Raw genomic sequence first — 16,056 nt, 5'->3', positions numbered from 1 at the left:
GAGCACTTCGCAGTTTTTCTGTACGTTTTGAAACTAAATAAACGCAAACTTAGAGCTTGTTCTAAATTGTGCCCACAGTTGAAATCCAAGCTACGCTATTTTCTCCTAACTAAAACCTGCTAAGAGCGGCTCCTGTCCCAACATCTCCCGGGAGCAACGCCGATTCAAAAGGCGCGCGCTCCACGCTACCACCTTTCACCAACCGAACACACCGGGCTATTACATCTTCCGCTGTACAAAACCTAGCTTATATATATATATATATATATATAGGTGATGTATACATATATGATCCCCACTCCACTGGCCTTCCACGTGGTGAGCTGCACAGCTGCCTAAGTACTTCGATTTCGAGTGTATTTGTCATACACGCAACGCCGATAGCACCTGGGCGCTGCTCTCCCGAAATTCCTCGGCAAAAGTCAACAAACTACCGGTGAAAAGATGGTGCTCGATCTGGACCTCTTCCGCGAGGACAAGGGCTTCGACCCGAAAAAGGTGCGCGAAAACCAGGAGAAGCGCTTCAAGGATGTCGGTCTCGTTGACACGGTCATCGAGAAGGACAAGCTCTGGAGACAGCTGCGGCATCGCGCCGATAATCTCAACAAACTCAAGAACCTCTGCAGCAAGGTCATTGGCGAGAAGATGAAGAAGAAGGAGCCGGTCGGCGACGACGACAGCGTGCCCCAGTCCATTGCCGACGATCTCGACGCTCAGGTTACCTCGGATAACCTCAAAGCGCTCACTGTCACCCAGATCAAGAGGATCCGCACACTCATCGACGAGGCCATTGCTGGCAACGACCAGGATCTCGTTAAGACCGAGGCCCAGAGGAACAGTGCTCTCCGAGAAGTCGGCAACCACCTGCACCAGTCTGTGCCCGTCAGCAATGATGAGGAGGAAAACAAGGTTGGTTCGCAGAGACTGTTGACAGTTTTCTTCTTCTTCTTCTGTTTTTTTATTCAAAAAAAGTGCAACCCTATATAAAGGATTGTTTAGAGCATAGAGGAATAATTAATGAAATGTTATATGCAAGTGCAAGTATTTCATCATCCAGTTTCTGTATATCTTTATTAACAGGTTGAAAGAACATTTGGGGATACTACTCAGAGGAAAAAGTATTCACACGTAGATCTCATACACATGATAGATGGTATGGATGGAGAGAGAGGTGCTGCAGTATCAGGAGGCAGAGGGTACTTCCTGACAGGAGCAGCAGTTTTCTTGGAGCATGCTTTGATACAGCTGGCTCTCAGGAAATTGTTTGATAAAGGTTACAAACCCCTCTACACTCCATTTTTTATGAGAAAAGATGCAATGCAGGAAGTTGCACAACTTTCTCAGTTTGATGAAGAATTGTACAAAGTGAGTATTATAATAGACTCTTCATAATGATGTAAAATTAGATCATGTTAATGTCTCATTTTTTTTTTAGGTAATTGGAAAAGGCAGTGAAAAAGGTGATGAAAAAGAATTAGAGGAGAAGTACCTGATTGCAACATCAGAGCAACCTATTGCCGCATATCATAGGGGTGAATGGATTCCTGAGGCCACACTACCCATCAGATATGCAGGACTTTCAACATGTTTCAGACAAGAAGTTGGTTCTCACGGACGAGATACAAGAGGAATATTCAGAGTTCACCAATTTGAGAAGGTAAATTTTAACTGTTTAATTTAATAAAATGATGCCTTATCCAAATAAAACAGTAAAATGCAAAATCTTGCTCCAGGTAGAACAGTTTTGCCTTACATCTCCTCATGATAACAAGTCATGGGAAATGATGGAGGAAATGATAAGGAACGCGGAGGACTTCTATCAGGAATTAAATATACCATATAGAATTGTAAACATTGTATCTGGTGCTCTGAATCATGCAGCTTCAAAAAAGCTTGATTTGGAAGCATGGTTCCCTGGTTCAGGTGCATTCAGAGAACTTGTATCATGCAGTAATTGCTTAGACTATCAAGCTAGGAGATTATTAGTCAGGTAAAATAATTGTTTACGTTAAAGGATATGTAATATCAATTTAATTTTTCATACATTGGAATATTTTTGCAGATACGGTCAAACTAAAAAGATGAATGCTTCAACGGATTATGTTCATATGTTGAATGCTACTATGTGTGCTGTAACAAGAGTTATCTGTGCTGTATTAGAAATTAACCAAACAGAGACTGGAATCAAAGTACCCAAAGCCATAGCTCAATTTATGCCTACACAATATCAAGAGGAAATACCCTTTGTCAAGCCAGCACCAATTGATGAAGTAGAAATCAAGAAACAGAAAAAGCAAAAGGAAAATATGAACAAATAATTTGGATAATTATTTCAATAAAATAATTTGTGAAAATGCATTTTCAATTTTCTAAGCAGTGAGCAATATTAATTAATTTATTTTTGCTTCTTTTGTAAAGATTATATTTTACTAGGAGGGATTATACATACTTATTAAATGTATAGATTTTAAAAAATTTTTTATTAAAATTAAATCTTAAGAAGTAAAATGACTTTGTTATGGGTAGAAATTTTTACAAATAATTAAACAATCACGTTCCTTCATCTTGTGCTTTCATTTCTTCTATTAACCTTTTGCGCTCTTCTGCTCTTCTCAAATTATTCAAAACTGCGTTTTCCAAATCAGCATCACTGTGAGCTTGCGTATTCTGTAAAGTAGACAAATTTTACATTAGTTTTAAAATCCAACATGAACAAAATGGAGTTTGAATCAGATTGAAATAAATATTAACAAATATATCTGGAACAGATAAACAACTAAGTCCTTGTGGAATACGACTAGTAGTATTTTGATTTGTATATCTGGAAGCTGATGCGAACAAACTTCCACCTCCAACTATTGGATTAGATGTAGTTTGAAATTGTTGTTTGGTTTTTTTGCCTTTCTCCCATATGCCTTCCAATTTCAGGGGATTTGTTATAAGACCTCTTTCATAGTTAACTGCAGATTCCTAGAAATAATAATTCATAAGATTTTGTACATGATTGAACACTTTTAAGTTTAATGTATTTTACTTACAGCTGCTTCCCTAGTTTTGAATTCGACTAGACCTCTACCTTTTTTTGTTGTTGATATGACTAATACTGATATTTCACCATACTGTAAAAGATAATATTAATTACATAATTTGTGCATATATTCTTTGTTAATTAAAATTAAATTGATCATACTTTTGATAAGAACCTGTGGAGATTATCATAATCATAACCACCATTAGTTGTATCATCAGCATCAACTTTCCATCTTATTTTGCAGCGGCATTCATCTTCACTATAACCATTATTAGTAGATCCATTCCGTAAATCTTCTAATATTTTTTGGCGCAATCGTTCCTTTTCTTCTTCAACTAACTTAGAACCCTCCTTTTTCAACCTCTCTATTTCAGCTTTAAGTTTCTCTTCGTCACTTTTTGGGGAATAGGTGTAACCTGAAGTTTGTGATCTTTTGAAAGCTTCTTCACGAGCTTCAAGATCATCTTTGAATTTTTTGCGCTTGGCATCTAATTCCTTTACTCTAAGTTTAGCCTGAGCTCTTGCATTTACAACTTTGTCATAGGCAGCCTAAAAGTATAATTATTGTTAAAATCAATGATTAACAACATAACAGAATGAACTTATGAATCAATTTTTAAAAATTTACCCGTGCTGCAGCATCAGTTAATATTTCTAATGCTTTACTTAATTGGAGGAATAATTCTGCTGCCTTTGGATTATCTGGATTTTTGTCAGGATGGCAACTGAGTGCTTTCTTTCGATAAGCTTTTTTAATCTATAATCAATGATAAAAGTAAATGTAATGAGTTTTGTTTTTCGTATAATCATGTGTACATCAGAACATAGCTTGACAAAAATAACCTACCTCAGATTCATCTGATGTTATAGTTGCACCGATGATTTCATATAAATCTAATTTTGATATATCGTCATCCATTATGATCAACTTTTTATAATTAAATAATAATCTGTAAATTTAAATCAACTGTAAAGTTGTGTACCTTACACTTATACGCTGTTTACTGTTTATCAGGGCTGTTTATGATAAAGGTTATGTTACCATATGATTCCGAATCGTTTTTACTGGATCATATCGATAATGTATAGGTATATTACAATTCACAGGCCAGTTAAAGGGTCAGTTCAGTTCGCAAAACTCTATAAACGTAGAACTTGTTCATCTCTTGTATGTACATACATTTGACCACGGCTTAAATTATTTAATATTTATTATTATATTGACGCATGCGTAATAAGCATGTCATACAATTATAAGAACGGAAAAACGCAGTGCAAAAGATAATAGGGTTAATTATAAAAAATATAAATAGAATAAAGCTGCAGAGCGAATTAATATTATTCACGATTCTTTAATTTATGTAAGAATTTTTAATATAACAGACGATAATTTACAATCACGATTTTATTCAACACCTACGTAATTTCTGTCTTAAGTTTTGTGTATCAGAATGATTTGGGTTTGATTAACAATTGTTTCTAATTAATGTTTGTATAAAAAACAAACATGAGTATTTTATGAAAAAAATCAAGATAGTGATTTCGCGCGCTTTAACGCCATATTATTTTCCTTCGTTCCGCGATCTATATATAAGATTCTAGAACGACTCTGTGCGTGAGCGTGACACAACCTCTCTACATCAAAAAGCCGAATGTATAAATCCTATAGTCAAACTTCTACTTATTTCTTAATAAAAAAACAGATCAGTTAATTTTATATACAACGAAAAGGTTTCCGACTTATTTTGTTCCAACAATTAAAATAACAATAAAGTAGACAACAAAGAACATACTACAATTTGCAATTGGAGTTGTAGATGATTAGGACAAAGATGCTCAATTGCAGTTGATAATTATAAGAACCGTTCAGTGAACGCTAATCATGATGGATTATGAATTTAAGATGAAGACCCAAAAGGACCGCATTAAGGTCGAGGATTTGTTCGAATTTGAGGGCTGCAAAGTCGGCCGCGGGACTTATGGCCACGTCTACAAAGCCCGCAGAAAAGAGGGGTTAGTTTTTCCATTAGTGATCTCGATAACTTTTTTCGACTATAAAATATTTTTATATAATATTACAATGTTGCTAGTGAAGTCTAGAGATAGCAGAAAAAAATAGATACAATGATATCTGGTAAAATTGAAAGTGCAGGATGCTTTATTTCTTGATTCGAACAGTGTTTTTTTATATTGATGTAGTTCTAAGGTTTACCTATGCAGGTTCCTTGACCTTAACAAAAAATAATGTTTTTATGAATTCAAATAAGCAAAGTAATTGTTGTATGAAAGTATCTAAATGATTTGATATTTTGTAGGGTTCCTGATAGTGAGTTGAAAAGTAGACCAGATACAAAAGACTTTGCATTGAAACAAATCGAAGGCACAGGACTTTCTATGTCTGCTTGCAGAGAAATTACAGTGAGTTTTTGACTGTCTAGATGACTTATAATATTCTATAATAACAATGATTCAAATTTTTATTTTACAGCTTCTTAGAGAACTTAAGCATGTTAATGTCATCACCCTCATCCGTGTATTTTTATCTCATAATGATCGCAAAGTTTGGTTACTCTTTGATTTTGCAGAACATGACTTATGGGTAAATAAAAAAATTATTCTATAGCATTAATAGAGTTCCCTTTTTTAATTTTCAAAAAATTGTATTTCAGCATATTATCAAATTTCATAGAGCAGCAAAAGCAAATAAAAAACAAATTATGGTGCCAAAAGGCATGGTTAAATCTCTCTTGTACCAAATCTTAGATGGTATTCATTATCTGCATTCCAACTGGGTTCTGCACAGAGACTTAGTAATATCATGATTCTACATATTTTTTAAAATTAATGTACTATTGTGTTATTATAATAATACTACTGATTTTTTTAGAAACCTGCCAATATTCTAGTAATGGGGGAAGGCAATGAGAGAGGTAGAGTAAAAATAGCAGATATGGGCTTTGCTAGACTGTTCAATGCTCCGTTAAAGCCTCTTGCAGACTTAGATCCTGTTGTGGTGACTTTTTGGTATAGGGCACCAGAATTGCTACTTGGAGCTAGGCATTATACTAAAGCTATAGGTAAGAATAAAATTACGCTTACATTTCTTATTTAATTTTGGTTATGTTAAATCAAATTATTTTTTCTTTCAGACATTTGGGCTATAGGATGTATATTTGCTGAACTATTGACATCTGAACCAATTTTTCATTGTAGACAAGAAGATATCAAAACTAGTAATCCATACCACCATGATCAATTGGACAGGTACTTTTATATTTCTTGTTAAAAACAATGTTCTATTTCTTTGTATACAAACAACACCGAATTTTTAAGGATATTCAATGTCATGGGTTTTCCACTTGAAAAAGACTGGGAAGATATTAAAAAAATGCCTGAACATCAGACATTATTGAGAGACTTCAAGCGTTCTAAGTAAGATATCATTTAAAAATTACTTTATAGAACAGTGTGGCTAAAATCCGCTGTTAAGTCACACCTATCTGTGATTAAAGAAGTCCTTTTTTGCACCGTGCTTATCACACTCGCTACGTTCGTGCGCTAACCTCACGGTGCAAATAAGGACTACTTTAGTCACGAATAGGCGAGACTTGCGGATTTTAGCAGTCTGTGCTATAAAATTTTATAAGATACTCTTGACTTAAATGGTTCAGTTTTACACGGCGCAGTTAGCACCCGAGCGTAGCGAGGGCGCTACGCGCCGTGTAAAAATGAACCATTTAAGTCAAACGTATCGTAATGTACTATTTAACTTACTTATTTTTCAAAAGTCTAAATAAACATAACATTAATATTTTTAGTTATACCAATTGTTCATTAACGAAATATATGGACCGGCATAAAGTCAAACCAGATAGTAAAGCTTTCAGTTTGGTATGAATTTTAATACAAAGATACTTTATTGAATATAATCGTCTACAAAAACGTTAATTTGTTTTTTAATTTTAGTTGCAAAAATTATTAATGATGGATCCGAACAAAAGAATCACATCAGAACATTCCATGCAAGATCCTTACTTTCAAGAAGACCCACTGCCTACTCAAGAGTAAGTGATACTTTATAAATTTTGTGAAATATAAAAACTGATCTTCTATAAGTTTATTTTTATTTTATTCTAGTATTTTTGCGGGATGTCCAATCCCATATCCTAAAAGAGAATTTTTAACGGACGATGATAGCGAAGATAAGACTGAAAATAAAACTAGACAAAACCAACAACAAACTGTAAGATGCAAAAATATTTCAATTCATCTTTCAAAAACAATGCACTTGGTTAAAAAAAATTCAATTTTATCCCCTAGCAAATGTTATATATATATATTTTTTTGTTAAAGTTGATTTTTTTTCATTTTCATTGAGTTTGATAAAATAATGTGGCCAAAAATGTTGGTTTTTGATCACACTTATATATTAATTTTTCAAACCTGATTTATTATTTGTTGAATAATTTTTGAAATTCTAGATTAACAAAAATTTTCAGCAACAAAGTCAACAGCAACAAGGTAACGGCGAACATAGTCATGGGCAGAACCCCAAGAGAGTGAGACTGAACGGCCCCCATGGGGCACCCGAATTTCACCAGCACCAAAGTCATGCCATGACCCATCAACAGCCGCCGGGCATGGTTTACTCGACTGCTCAGCCAACACAACCATCGAACTTCCATCAGCGTTTTTGATAGGTCTCTCTAAGTAATTAAAAAAAAAGAACCATACAATAATATTATCTAATTAACTCGTTGACGGATGCAGTGGCGTGTGCGTTCAATCTCTGTGTAAATTATATCCACATGCGTCATTCATCATCACATTACAAATTTATTTATAGAAGAAAAGACTGTAGCTTTATTCCTCTGTTCTTATAAGAATCGCCCACTTTCACTCTTTTATATTCAACGTTATCGTTATTAATTTGGAATTTGGGGTTAAACCTTGACCGAACCAAAACAGTGATATTTGTATAATCGTCAATTACATCAACAATCAGTGTAGGTTTAATTGATGTTCGCCAAACTTAAAATTTTATTTTTATCGAAATTTTTTGCTCAGAGAGCTTTTCGGAGGGTATCAAACTTACATTACTTAAACAGAGGTTATCGCGCGACTTTGAAGAACAGTGGCTGCATTGAAATAGCGAAACAAGCATTATGCAAAACCAGAATCCTATCACTAAGAGAAGTCATCACGAAGAATGAAGCAGCATTATCAATCGATAAGAAAAAAAATACAAGTATTTTAAATATTTTATGGGAAATCGTATTACTTACGTTGCGTGTTATTGTGATAACAGTCGTCGTTTTCGCATTGCTAACATTTTATTGGCTCAATAAATTCTTCGGTCTCAAGACGCTTCCCATCGTTTATCTGAAAGGTGCGTATCAAAACTAGAAAATACTAAATTTTACCAAACACAACTAAATGCACCGGTGTCATTTTTTACCCTCGTAGCCTTAGAATTCCTTGGCCCCACCTTCACGAAGCTAGGACAATGGATGTCTACGCGACGCGACTTGTACCCTGAAGAGTTTTGCTCATGTTTATCGCGGCTTCAACGTAACACATCGGCACACTCGTGGTTCTACACGAACCACGTGCTTGAGACGACCTACGGTCCCGAATGGCATCGACTCTTTGTCAAGATAGACCGCGTCCCCATAGGTTCAGGCTGTTGTGCCCAAGTACATCGGGCACTCCTGGATGTGAACTATTGCAATAGTTACGATTACGTGAAACAAAGATCGCAAACTTCCGCTTTTGTAGAGGGTAAGCAAGATTTTCACCTTACATTCCATGTCTTGTTTTCAATTTGATCATTGCGAGTTTTAGGAATTCTTTGGCAGAGGTAAGGGAGTGTTAATTTTATGTTGTGACTGTAGGGCGATAAGTATGTACAATAATAATTATAGTTATTGTTGAAGGGCTTGAAAAATAAGACGCGAAAATTGATACGTGAATGGGATGTAGGCAAAGAAAGAAAAATTACATTTACTATTTTTAGGTTTAATTTTTGCGAATTACTTAATTATTTGCCATTTGCAATCCTTTCATTAAGTCAACAATTGGTAATTGTACAATAAATCTTGAATTTATAAAAATTTCATTCATAATGATTTATAGCCTACGAATACAGAAGTCATTTGATTTTGATTGAAACTGATTATTTTGCATGAATATAAAATGCGCGATTGCAAATCGAAGACAGATCGTAATCTGATTATCGTCGTTATTTTCAAACCATTGCATAACTAGTACAAATTGACTTTGCTGCCTATAATTACGAATTTTCATATTTTCATTGCATTTATCAGTTGCTGAACATTTTCACTTCGGACACATTGCCGATAACCTAGGTAAGATATTCCAAAGCAAAAATGTTGCTTCGTTTAGTCTTTCAAGATAAATAAATAAATTAAAATACGTAAAATAATTTATGCAGGCAGAATCTTGCGAGTAGGTATAGAAAAAACAATCGTATCAGTATCTCCGGGCGATGTGAGACCAGTCGCTATAAAAATTTTGCATCCTTGCGTCAAGGATCGACTGAAGTATGAAGTATAACAAAATGTCTTAGTGCGAAATTAGATTTTACTTAATGACTAATTATGTACGTATAATTGTACAGGCGCGATCTGTTTATTTTACGATTACTTTCCAAGTGTGTAACTTGCTTCGTGCCAAGTCTCGAATGGCTCAACGTCACTGATTGTATAGATGAGTTTTCTCAGATCATGGAAAATCAAGTTAGTAAAGTTATTTGAAAAAAAAAGAACAATAAAATATTTTCAAACAAAACCTGTTGCCACTCTAGCTTAAGAAATTTTGAAACCCTTTCATTTTATCCTGGAATATTCCAATTTTACAATAGGTTAACTTGGAAATCGAAGCTGACAACCTAGTGAAATTTTCGCAACACTTCGCGACGAGACCCGACGTACAATTTCCGCAACCATTTCGCAATCTATCTTGCAATCAAATATTGGTGGAAAGCTTTCACGAGGGTCGTCCGATCGACGAATACGTGCACGAAAAAGACTGCGTGCTGCGCCAACAACTCGCTAAGATAGGACTGAAGGCAGTATTTAAAATGGTTTAGAGTTCATTTTACATCGTTTATTCGCTAGATTATTATTGACGATTGTAATTAAAGCAAAAAACTGTTACCCAGATATTTGAAGACAACTTTGTTCATTGCGATCTCCATCCGGGTAACATCTTGGTTCAGGAGAGGCCCGACGGTGAACCGCTCGAATCGTCTATTAGCACGAGTCTCCGCATTGTGATTCTCGATTGCGGTCTGGTGACCGAGCTAAGCGAATCGTGCCGCAGGAATTTTCGCGAAGTCTTTCGATTCGTAGTCGCCGGAGACGTACGATGGCACCTTCACCTTATAATATACATTTTTCGAATTTCAATTGAATCGTTGTTTCTCTTTCAAAGGGTAAGAGGGCCGCCGATCTGATGATGAATCACAGCGCTCACAAGTCTCCTGATCCGGTGGGATTCATGGAAACCATGGATAAGATTGTCAAGAACCATCTGCGCAGAGGAGTTAAGCTAGAAAATGTACGATCAGACTCGCGAGTGTCTAGTTTTGCTTTTTATCATCAATCTTTCCAACAATCGCATTTCAGACTGGCCTTTGAATTTAATTTTATAGCCATACACGCGAAACTTTCTTATATATAAAATTAACAGAGACTACAAAATCTTATCTGCAACGATTAGATTGTAGTATAATGACTGTAGATTTGAGTTTCTTATTATTATGTATATCAACGCGCAGATAAACGTGGGTCACGTAATGTCGGAACTGTTCTCGGCGATGGTGCGCTATCAGGTCAAGCAGGACGGTTCATTTAGCAGCGTCATCCTCGGCATGGCGGTGATCGAGGGTCTAGGTCGCAGCCTCGATCCTAATATCGACTTGATACGCGAACTTTCTCCGTTTCTCTTCTCTGCCAAGCTCGGCGACTTTTGAATGCGGTGAGTTACTGCGTTTATAATTTTGCCAAACGCCTGTAATTATTTTTCGAGAACCATTGCGGTAAAAAGTTTTAAGTTAGATTCTCCAAATTTTAATGATACATGCAACGCGTGCATAGAAAAAAAAAAGAAAGCGATGTCCGCTCAGAATGATCGAAACAATAAAAAAGAAGCATCGACGCTCTGTAAGATGATACAAAAATATTCTAAGGTCAGTGACTACGTAATCGGAGTGAGTTTCTAAAAAAGGCAGTATCATATCCTATTGCATAATCGGACAAGAAAGAATTATCTTTGAAAATATTTAAAGTCAGACCATCCTCCCGAACGCACACCTTGTTCGCTGTCTCGCGTTTTTAGCCCCGCTCGACACGACGACGCGTCAGCTCGATAGGATAACATACTACATCCTTAATTTGAATTTTATAAGCGCACGATCCTATATAGCCGGGATGCCGGTTCGAGTATACAGACACAGCCGAGACCACCGAAACGGTGGGTGGAAACGGATAAGTCGCGGCCGATCGAGAGAAAGGAAGAAAGAGAGGAAGAAACGACGACGAGGCGCGGCTACATAGAGACCAAACAAGAAGAGGTGTCCGGGAAGAAAATCCCGTCGCGTTGGAATTTTAAAAGAAACGTATGTCCGCGTGACTCTATACGCCGGGATAGAGTGAGTGAGAGAGAGAGAGAGAGAGAGAGAGAGAGAGAGAGAGAGAGAGAGAGAGGAGGTGAATATCAGCTCTTCCTGGTGTTGTCGGGTGGTTGACCGCTTCGCATGTCTCGACTCCTTATGCTGATGCTGCTGCTGATGCTGTGCCCACTGCTGGCTGCACCGTTTTTGGTCACATCACTCGCGCACGTGCCCTCCCAGGTACACGTACATACACGCGCGAGAATCAAAATCGCTACTCACTGCGAACACACGTAATACTTATGTACGAGCGCGGGATTCCCCAAACACCTCATAGCTCTCGTGTTTGGGCAAGATCAGTTAGATGAATGGGGTGTCATTGTTAAGGTCATATTTGTATAATTATCCTATAAAAATGGGCTGTGTAACCTGTCGCTGAGGATTTTGCGAAAATTAAATCGAAAAGCGTACGCACATGAGCATTATAGTTCCATAATCCGGCTGTAAATAATTTGAATTTTAAATTAACATCGTATCACTCGTCATTCTGCAAAATTTGAAAAATAAGCATAGTCTCATCCTGCAGCGCGAGGATGAAGCGATCAGATTATTCCAACGCGTAAAATGGAAACTGTAACAGTAAAAGACGGATGTGTCTGCGGCATGAGGCGCAAGCGCGCGGTCACGGGAAAAAGCAGTCGCAAGTCGCCGTTTTTGCGCGACGGATCTCTCGTCGTGCAGCCATTCGCTGCTCTCCGATCGCTGACTGTCCGCGTGAAAACGTACACCGCAGCACATCCTATCGTCGCACGCGGAAAAACGCGACGAGCGCTTGTATAACGTACAGCGAGCCGTTTCGCTTGGCTGCCACTGCGCTGTATACCAGCACTCGAGATCGATCCTCGAGAACGAGAGAGTGTACTGTTGCAGAGGAAGAGCTTTTTTCCATCGATCGGCTATCTTGACCATCGAGTGGAACTTATCGTGCGCCGCGAGACGCAAATTTGCGGCTCTTTCGCTGACTGTATACTCTTATAAAAATAAGTTATACTCATAAAAATGAGTTATGTACATTACATAATTAGTATATACCTGCAGTGTTTTTGTATGGTCGTGTTTTTGGATGTAGAGCAAACGTAAAATAGAATGATGCGCGCATGGGAATTCGTTCCGCTATCAGTATAGAGCGTAACGCGAATTTTCGGTGAAATGTCGGTCATGCTGCAAACAACATGATTCTTTATTTACAAGAGAGTGTGACGATTACTCGTGTGTTTTCTTCGTGCTGACTGCTTTCTAGGTTCAGTCGCGAACCTAGAGCAGCGAATGAACGATTTTTACAAATATTTTGATTCATGCCGATGATTAATCGGAAATTGGACAGAATAGAAATAGCGCAGCACAGTTTGAACCACTGCTCGCCTGTATGGCTCAACTAATCAATCTATTTTCGCTCCAATTATATTATAAATGATAGTAGCATAACGTTGCTAAAACGCACGAATTGCAACGTGGCCACAGAAAACTTATATTCGTTCGTTCATAATTTGCACTACTTCGCAATATAGTCGATCGTGGATTTAGTGTCAGCGCGTTTTTATGTTATAATGCGTTATAAATTACACATATTCATCTAGAATCATAATTTCTTCTATCTCGCGCGCAGACGGCTGATAAATGACTCGGAAAGATCTCAGACATAATTCTCTGAAAGTAACACCCTTTCTCATTACGACGTGGCACAAACGCTGACGTAACCGCCGGTTGAATTTGTGAATCCTAGCTCTAGTCTCCGATCGGAAACTCGTTTTCTAAGATAGACTCGCTCGCGCATCTCGTTCTTGCTGTATAAACCACATTACCACCGCGTGAGGCTATAGCCTCGTATATATAGCCTGCCCCTTTATTGGATGCCGCTGCCGCGCCGCGGCTAATGTCTTTTTGTTCCATCCTCGCGCGTCTGTTAATCTTATACGGCTAGAGCTATAAGCTAAGCCCTCTCCTGATTATAACTGGTTTTCACCAATCTCGTGCTTTCATTTGTGGATCGTTTTCTCTCTCTCTCTCTCTCTCTCTCTCTCTCTCTCTCTCTCTCTCTCTCTGAATATGCTCCTTTTTATCTTCTCTACTTTTTTTGAATGACTACACACGGAGAAGCAGAACGTATAAATATCTCGTTGCGCGAAAATTGGAAAAAAAAAGATTTATCGTCGAACGCCTCATAATTATAGTATACCTTATTGCGGATTTGCGAGCGAGCGAATCTATCCGCAACTTTCTCGAAAAGCATTACAGTATTCATTCGTGTCTAATCTAATTTATGACGGTTTGAAATTATTACGATTATATGCATGACGCCTTGGCGTGCAATATCGATGCCATAGTGTATTATTTTGGGATCGAAGTAGCGCGGCTATATAGAAAGTCGCGGAAAAGCGAAAATCATAGACTTTGGTTAGTTTTGAATTGAAATTGTTCGCGATTGGTTTGGAAGTCGAAACGCTTGGGTGAAAATAAATGGCCATACAGCGAGAACAAATTTTGCACTTACCTTTATGATGTCAGTGTAGGTATGTACTTACCTGAAACAAAAAAAAAAGATGTTTTGTTAATACATGAGTACTTTGCATACGTTTTTTTACAATGAATACATTTTTGTGCCATACAGTGACTGTAAAATTAGAAGAAAAAAAAACCCTTAGCTACAATGCCCCAACATGATAATAAGCCAGCACATGGTTATAAATACATCTGATCTTGAATGTGCGGTTCCAGAGGTCCAAAAAAAAAAAAGTGGGCTTTTTTTTCAATGGGGTAAAGTATTTTCCAAGATCCCCGCTGCGCGCGTGAATGTGAATGGAAAGACAGATCGTTATTCAAGACCTACCGGCCACTATTATATAAAAACTTTAAATCGATGCAAACAAACAAAAGCAGCAAACGGCATCATCTTTCAAATTTTCATGTATACCTCTCCCAGGTGGCTATTTTCCAAATAGCTTTCTGACTTTTTCATGCACGTCAGTAGACTCCTCGCCTGCGGTCCAGTTATTCAGATTACGGAGCGTGTTTCGTTGTTTGCATGACTGCTCGCGATAGACGGAAAACAGAGTCGGCGATGTAACCATCCGATATGCAGAGCATTATCTCTCTCACTCTCCCTTGCTGTTCTGAGCTCGCGTTCGGCTCACGTTTCGCCGTTGGGATTTGGCTGTTGGAATATCTTTCTGATTCAGGTGTGCGCCGATGCTTATGCTTATATCTTGATGTATATTATTTCGTCTTAAAAAATCGTTATCTGCAATTTTAGCTCGACTACGAGGCAAAATTGCATGTGTGCAGTTTGATTCGATTCAATTTTTGGGATTAAAAAATAGCAAGGGTGAACATATATTTCAAAATTGATACAAGGAGGACTACATGTAACAATTTTTTGGGCAATTTTACTAGGGTTTTATTGGAACATACTCAAAGTATTCTGTTTTACCCCTGTCCAATTACGCCCCACTCTCATCTACATAATTGCGCACGTTTTTTTCTAGATAAGATCGCGATCTCCTGGTTCGCAGAAACTTTTTAATTGGTGTGGGAGCGGTCTGCCATCTCGCGATTCTATTACACGACGCTGGAATTCAGAGGGTTGTGTTTAGGCCGCAGGTTTCGGGTGACCGGGTGGGAAATGTTTCTCTGCTCGAGTTTAATGAACCATTAGAGAGTCTTATTTTTTTAGTAGATACTCTAGCGAGAGAAAGGGTCGAACGTAGAGAGCGACTACAATCAACTCGCCATACCATAGCTGCAGTGTCGTATCCGAGACGGTTTGGGAAAGCCCGTGTTAATCGGTACAGAATGTATAATTGTTAACAATAATATAGGTATAATACGCGCAGTTCTTCACTGCTCGAGAGATTTAAGTAGCTCTTACCGTTAGGGTAGTTTTTCTATACCGATCCAAACAACAGTCCGTCTTATCTCATACAAAGAAGGTACGTACATCACCCGCTCATCGGCTTTTGGCAATTTGCTTTTTCCCACCCCTTTTTATCTCCGCGGCGGCTCTTTTCATTGCACATTCGCCGTACGGTGCTACAAAAACGCCACCCGCTAAGAGCATGCATCATTTGCATTTTCGCATACGCTCACCGAGCGGTAGCAGCTGAAGAGTCCGAAGGCCGAGGAGGTAGTTGCGTATACGTAAAGAGAGAGAGAGAGAGAGAGAGAGAGAGAGAGAGAGAGAGAGAGAGAGAGCTAACGTAGAGTTACACGTATGCGTATTGTAAATCATGCGATGGAAAATGGAGAAAGAGAGCGAGAGAGCGAAAGAGCGAGGGAAGAGCGGGTGCGCGCGCGAGTGTCGGAGTGGATCGGCGAGACCGCGGGGATCGGTGTC

At 37.9% G+C, this 16,056-nt stretch overlaps 4 protein-coding genes across 8 annotated transcripts; 3 read left to right on the top strand and 1 right to left on the bottom strand.

Moving 5' to 3' along the window:
• Positions 1–289: 289 nt before the first annotated feature.
• Positions 290–2,563, top strand: LOC100114394 (serine--tRNA ligase, cytoplasmic). Its single transcript, XM_001599522.6, has 5 exons — positions 290–909; positions 1,081–1,365; positions 1,436–1,657; positions 1,734–1,990; positions 2,063–2,563. The coding sequence occupies exons 1-5, from the start codon at positions 445–447 to the stop codon at positions 2,316–2,318; spliced, it is 1,485 nt and encodes a 494-aa protein (XP_001599572.1). The 5' UTR covers positions 290–444; the 3' UTR covers positions 2,319–2,563.
• Positions 2,462–4,248, bottom strand: LOC100115168 (dnaJ homolog subfamily C member 17). Of its 2 annotated transcripts, XM_008213938.4 has the most exons (7): positions 4,074–4,248; positions 3,879–3,981; positions 3,660–3,788; positions 3,191–3,580; positions 3,039–3,119; positions 2,752–2,970; positions 2,462–2,667 (listed from the first exon to the last, which is right to left on the bottom strand). In XM_008213938.4, the coding sequence occupies exons 2-7, from the start codon at positions 3,948–3,950 to the stop codon at positions 2,551–2,553; spliced, it is 1,008 nt and encodes a 335-aa protein (XP_008212160.1). In that variant the 5' UTR covers positions 3,951–3,981; positions 4,074–4,248; the 3' UTR covers positions 2,462–2,550. The 2 variants fall into 2 exon arrangements, with proteins under 2 accessions (XP_008212160.1, XP_001599974.1); XM_001599924.6 differs by having other exon boundaries at positions 3,879–4,237.
• Positions 3,558–9,841, top strand: LOC100114430 (cyclin-dependent kinase 8). 4 transcript variants are annotated; one of them, XR_004227416.1, is made up of 12 exons: positions 4,914–5,044; positions 5,347–5,449; positions 5,520–5,630; positions 5,701–5,841; positions 5,919–6,108; positions 6,181–6,295; positions 6,365–6,463; positions 6,850–6,922; positions 6,998–7,095; positions 7,169–7,274; positions 7,513–8,037; positions 8,140–9,841. XR_004227416.1 is itself a non-coding variant. In XM_031928652.2 (11 exons), exons 1-11 carry the CDS (start codon positions 4,914–4,916, stop codon positions 7,726–7,728), a joined length of 1,383 nt encoding a protein of 460 aa, XP_031784512.1. In that variant the 5' UTR covers positions 3,558–4,913; the 3' UTR covers positions 7,729–9,841. The 4 variants fall into 4 exon arrangements, 3 of the variants coding, with proteins under 3 accessions (XP_031784512.1, XP_031784513.1, XP_032454908.1); XM_031928652.2 differs by having other exon boundaries at positions 3,558–5,044; positions 7,513–9,841; XM_031928653.1 differs by having other exon boundaries at positions 4,634–5,044; positions 7,531–9,841.
• On the top strand, positions 7,950–11,236 carry LOC100115208 (uncharacterized aarF domain-containing protein kinase 2-like). Its single transcript, XM_032599016.1, has 9 exons — positions 7,950–8,420; positions 8,498–8,812; positions 9,358–9,399; positions 9,486–9,594; positions 9,672–9,789; positions 9,915–10,136; positions 10,215–10,415; positions 10,487–10,612; positions 10,833–11,236. Exons 1-9 carry the CDS (start codon positions 8,051–8,053, stop codon positions 11,025–11,027), a joined length of 1,698 nt encoding a protein of 565 aa, XP_032454907.1. The 5' UTR covers positions 7,950–8,050; the 3' UTR covers positions 11,028–11,236.
• Positions 11,237–16,056: the final 4,820 nt, after the last annotated feature.

The sequence above is a fragment of the Nasonia vitripennis genome, chromosome 4, assembly GCF_009193385.2.
Source record: "Nasonia vitripennis strain AsymCx chromosome 4, Nvit_psr_1.1, whole genome shotgun sequence".
NCBI lineage: Eukaryota > Metazoa > Arthropoda > Insecta > Hymenoptera > Pteromalidae > Nasonia > Nasonia vitripennis.
This window is presented reverse-complemented; position numbering and strand designations above follow the sequence as displayed.

Excerpts from the sequence above, each read along its gene's own strand:
- LOC100115168 (XM_008213938.4), bottom strand. The coding sequence starts at position 3,950 with ATGGATGACGATATATCAAAATTAGATTTATATGAAATCATCGGTGCA. Across the intron at positions 3,120-3,190 it reads TCCACAGGTTCTTATCAAAA|TATGGTGAAATATCAGTATT; the intron begins GTATGATCAATT and ends TATCTTTTACAG. Across the intron at positions 2,971-3,038 it reads TCAAAACTAGGGAAGCAGCT|GAATCTGCAGTTAACTATGA; the intron begins GTAAGTAAAATA and ends TATTATTTCTAG.
- LOC100114394 (XM_001599522.6), top strand. The coding sequence starts at position 445 with ATGGTGCTCGATCTGGACCTCTTCCGCGAGGACAAGGGCTTCGACCCG. Across the intron at positions 1,366-1,435 it reads TTGATGAAGAATTGTACAAA|GTAATTGGAAAAGGCAGTGA; the intron begins GTGAGTATTATA and ends TTTTTTTTTTAG. Across the intron at positions 1,658-1,733 it reads GAGTTCACCAATTTGAGAAG|GTAGAACAGTTTTGCCTTAC; the intron begins GTAAATTTTAAC and ends ATCTTGCTCCAG.
- LOC100114430 (XM_031928652.2), top strand. The coding sequence starts at position 4,914 with ATGATGGATTATGAATTTAAGATGAAGACCCAAAAGGACCGCATTAAG. Across the intron at positions 6,464-6,849 it reads AGAGACTTCAAGCGTTCTAA|TTATACCAATTGTTCATTAA; the intron begins GTAAGATATCAT and ends TAATATTTTTAG. Across the intron at positions 7,096-7,168 it reads GACCCACTGCCTACTCAAGA|TATTTTTGCGGGATGTCCAA; the intron begins GTAAGTGATACT and ends ATTTTATTCTAG.
- LOC100115208 (XM_032599016.1), top strand. The coding sequence starts at position 8,051 with ATGTTCGCCAAACTTAAAATTTTATTTTTATCGAAATTTTTTGCTCAG. Across the intron at positions 9,790-9,914 it reads CTCAGATCATGGAAAATCAA|GTTAACTTGGAAATCGAAGC; the intron begins GTTAGTAAAGTT and ends ATTTTACAATAG. Across the intron at positions 10,416-10,486 it reads GATTCGTAGTCGCCGGAGAC|GGTAAGAGGGCCGCCGATCT; the intron begins GTACGATGGCAC and ends TCTCTTTCAAAG.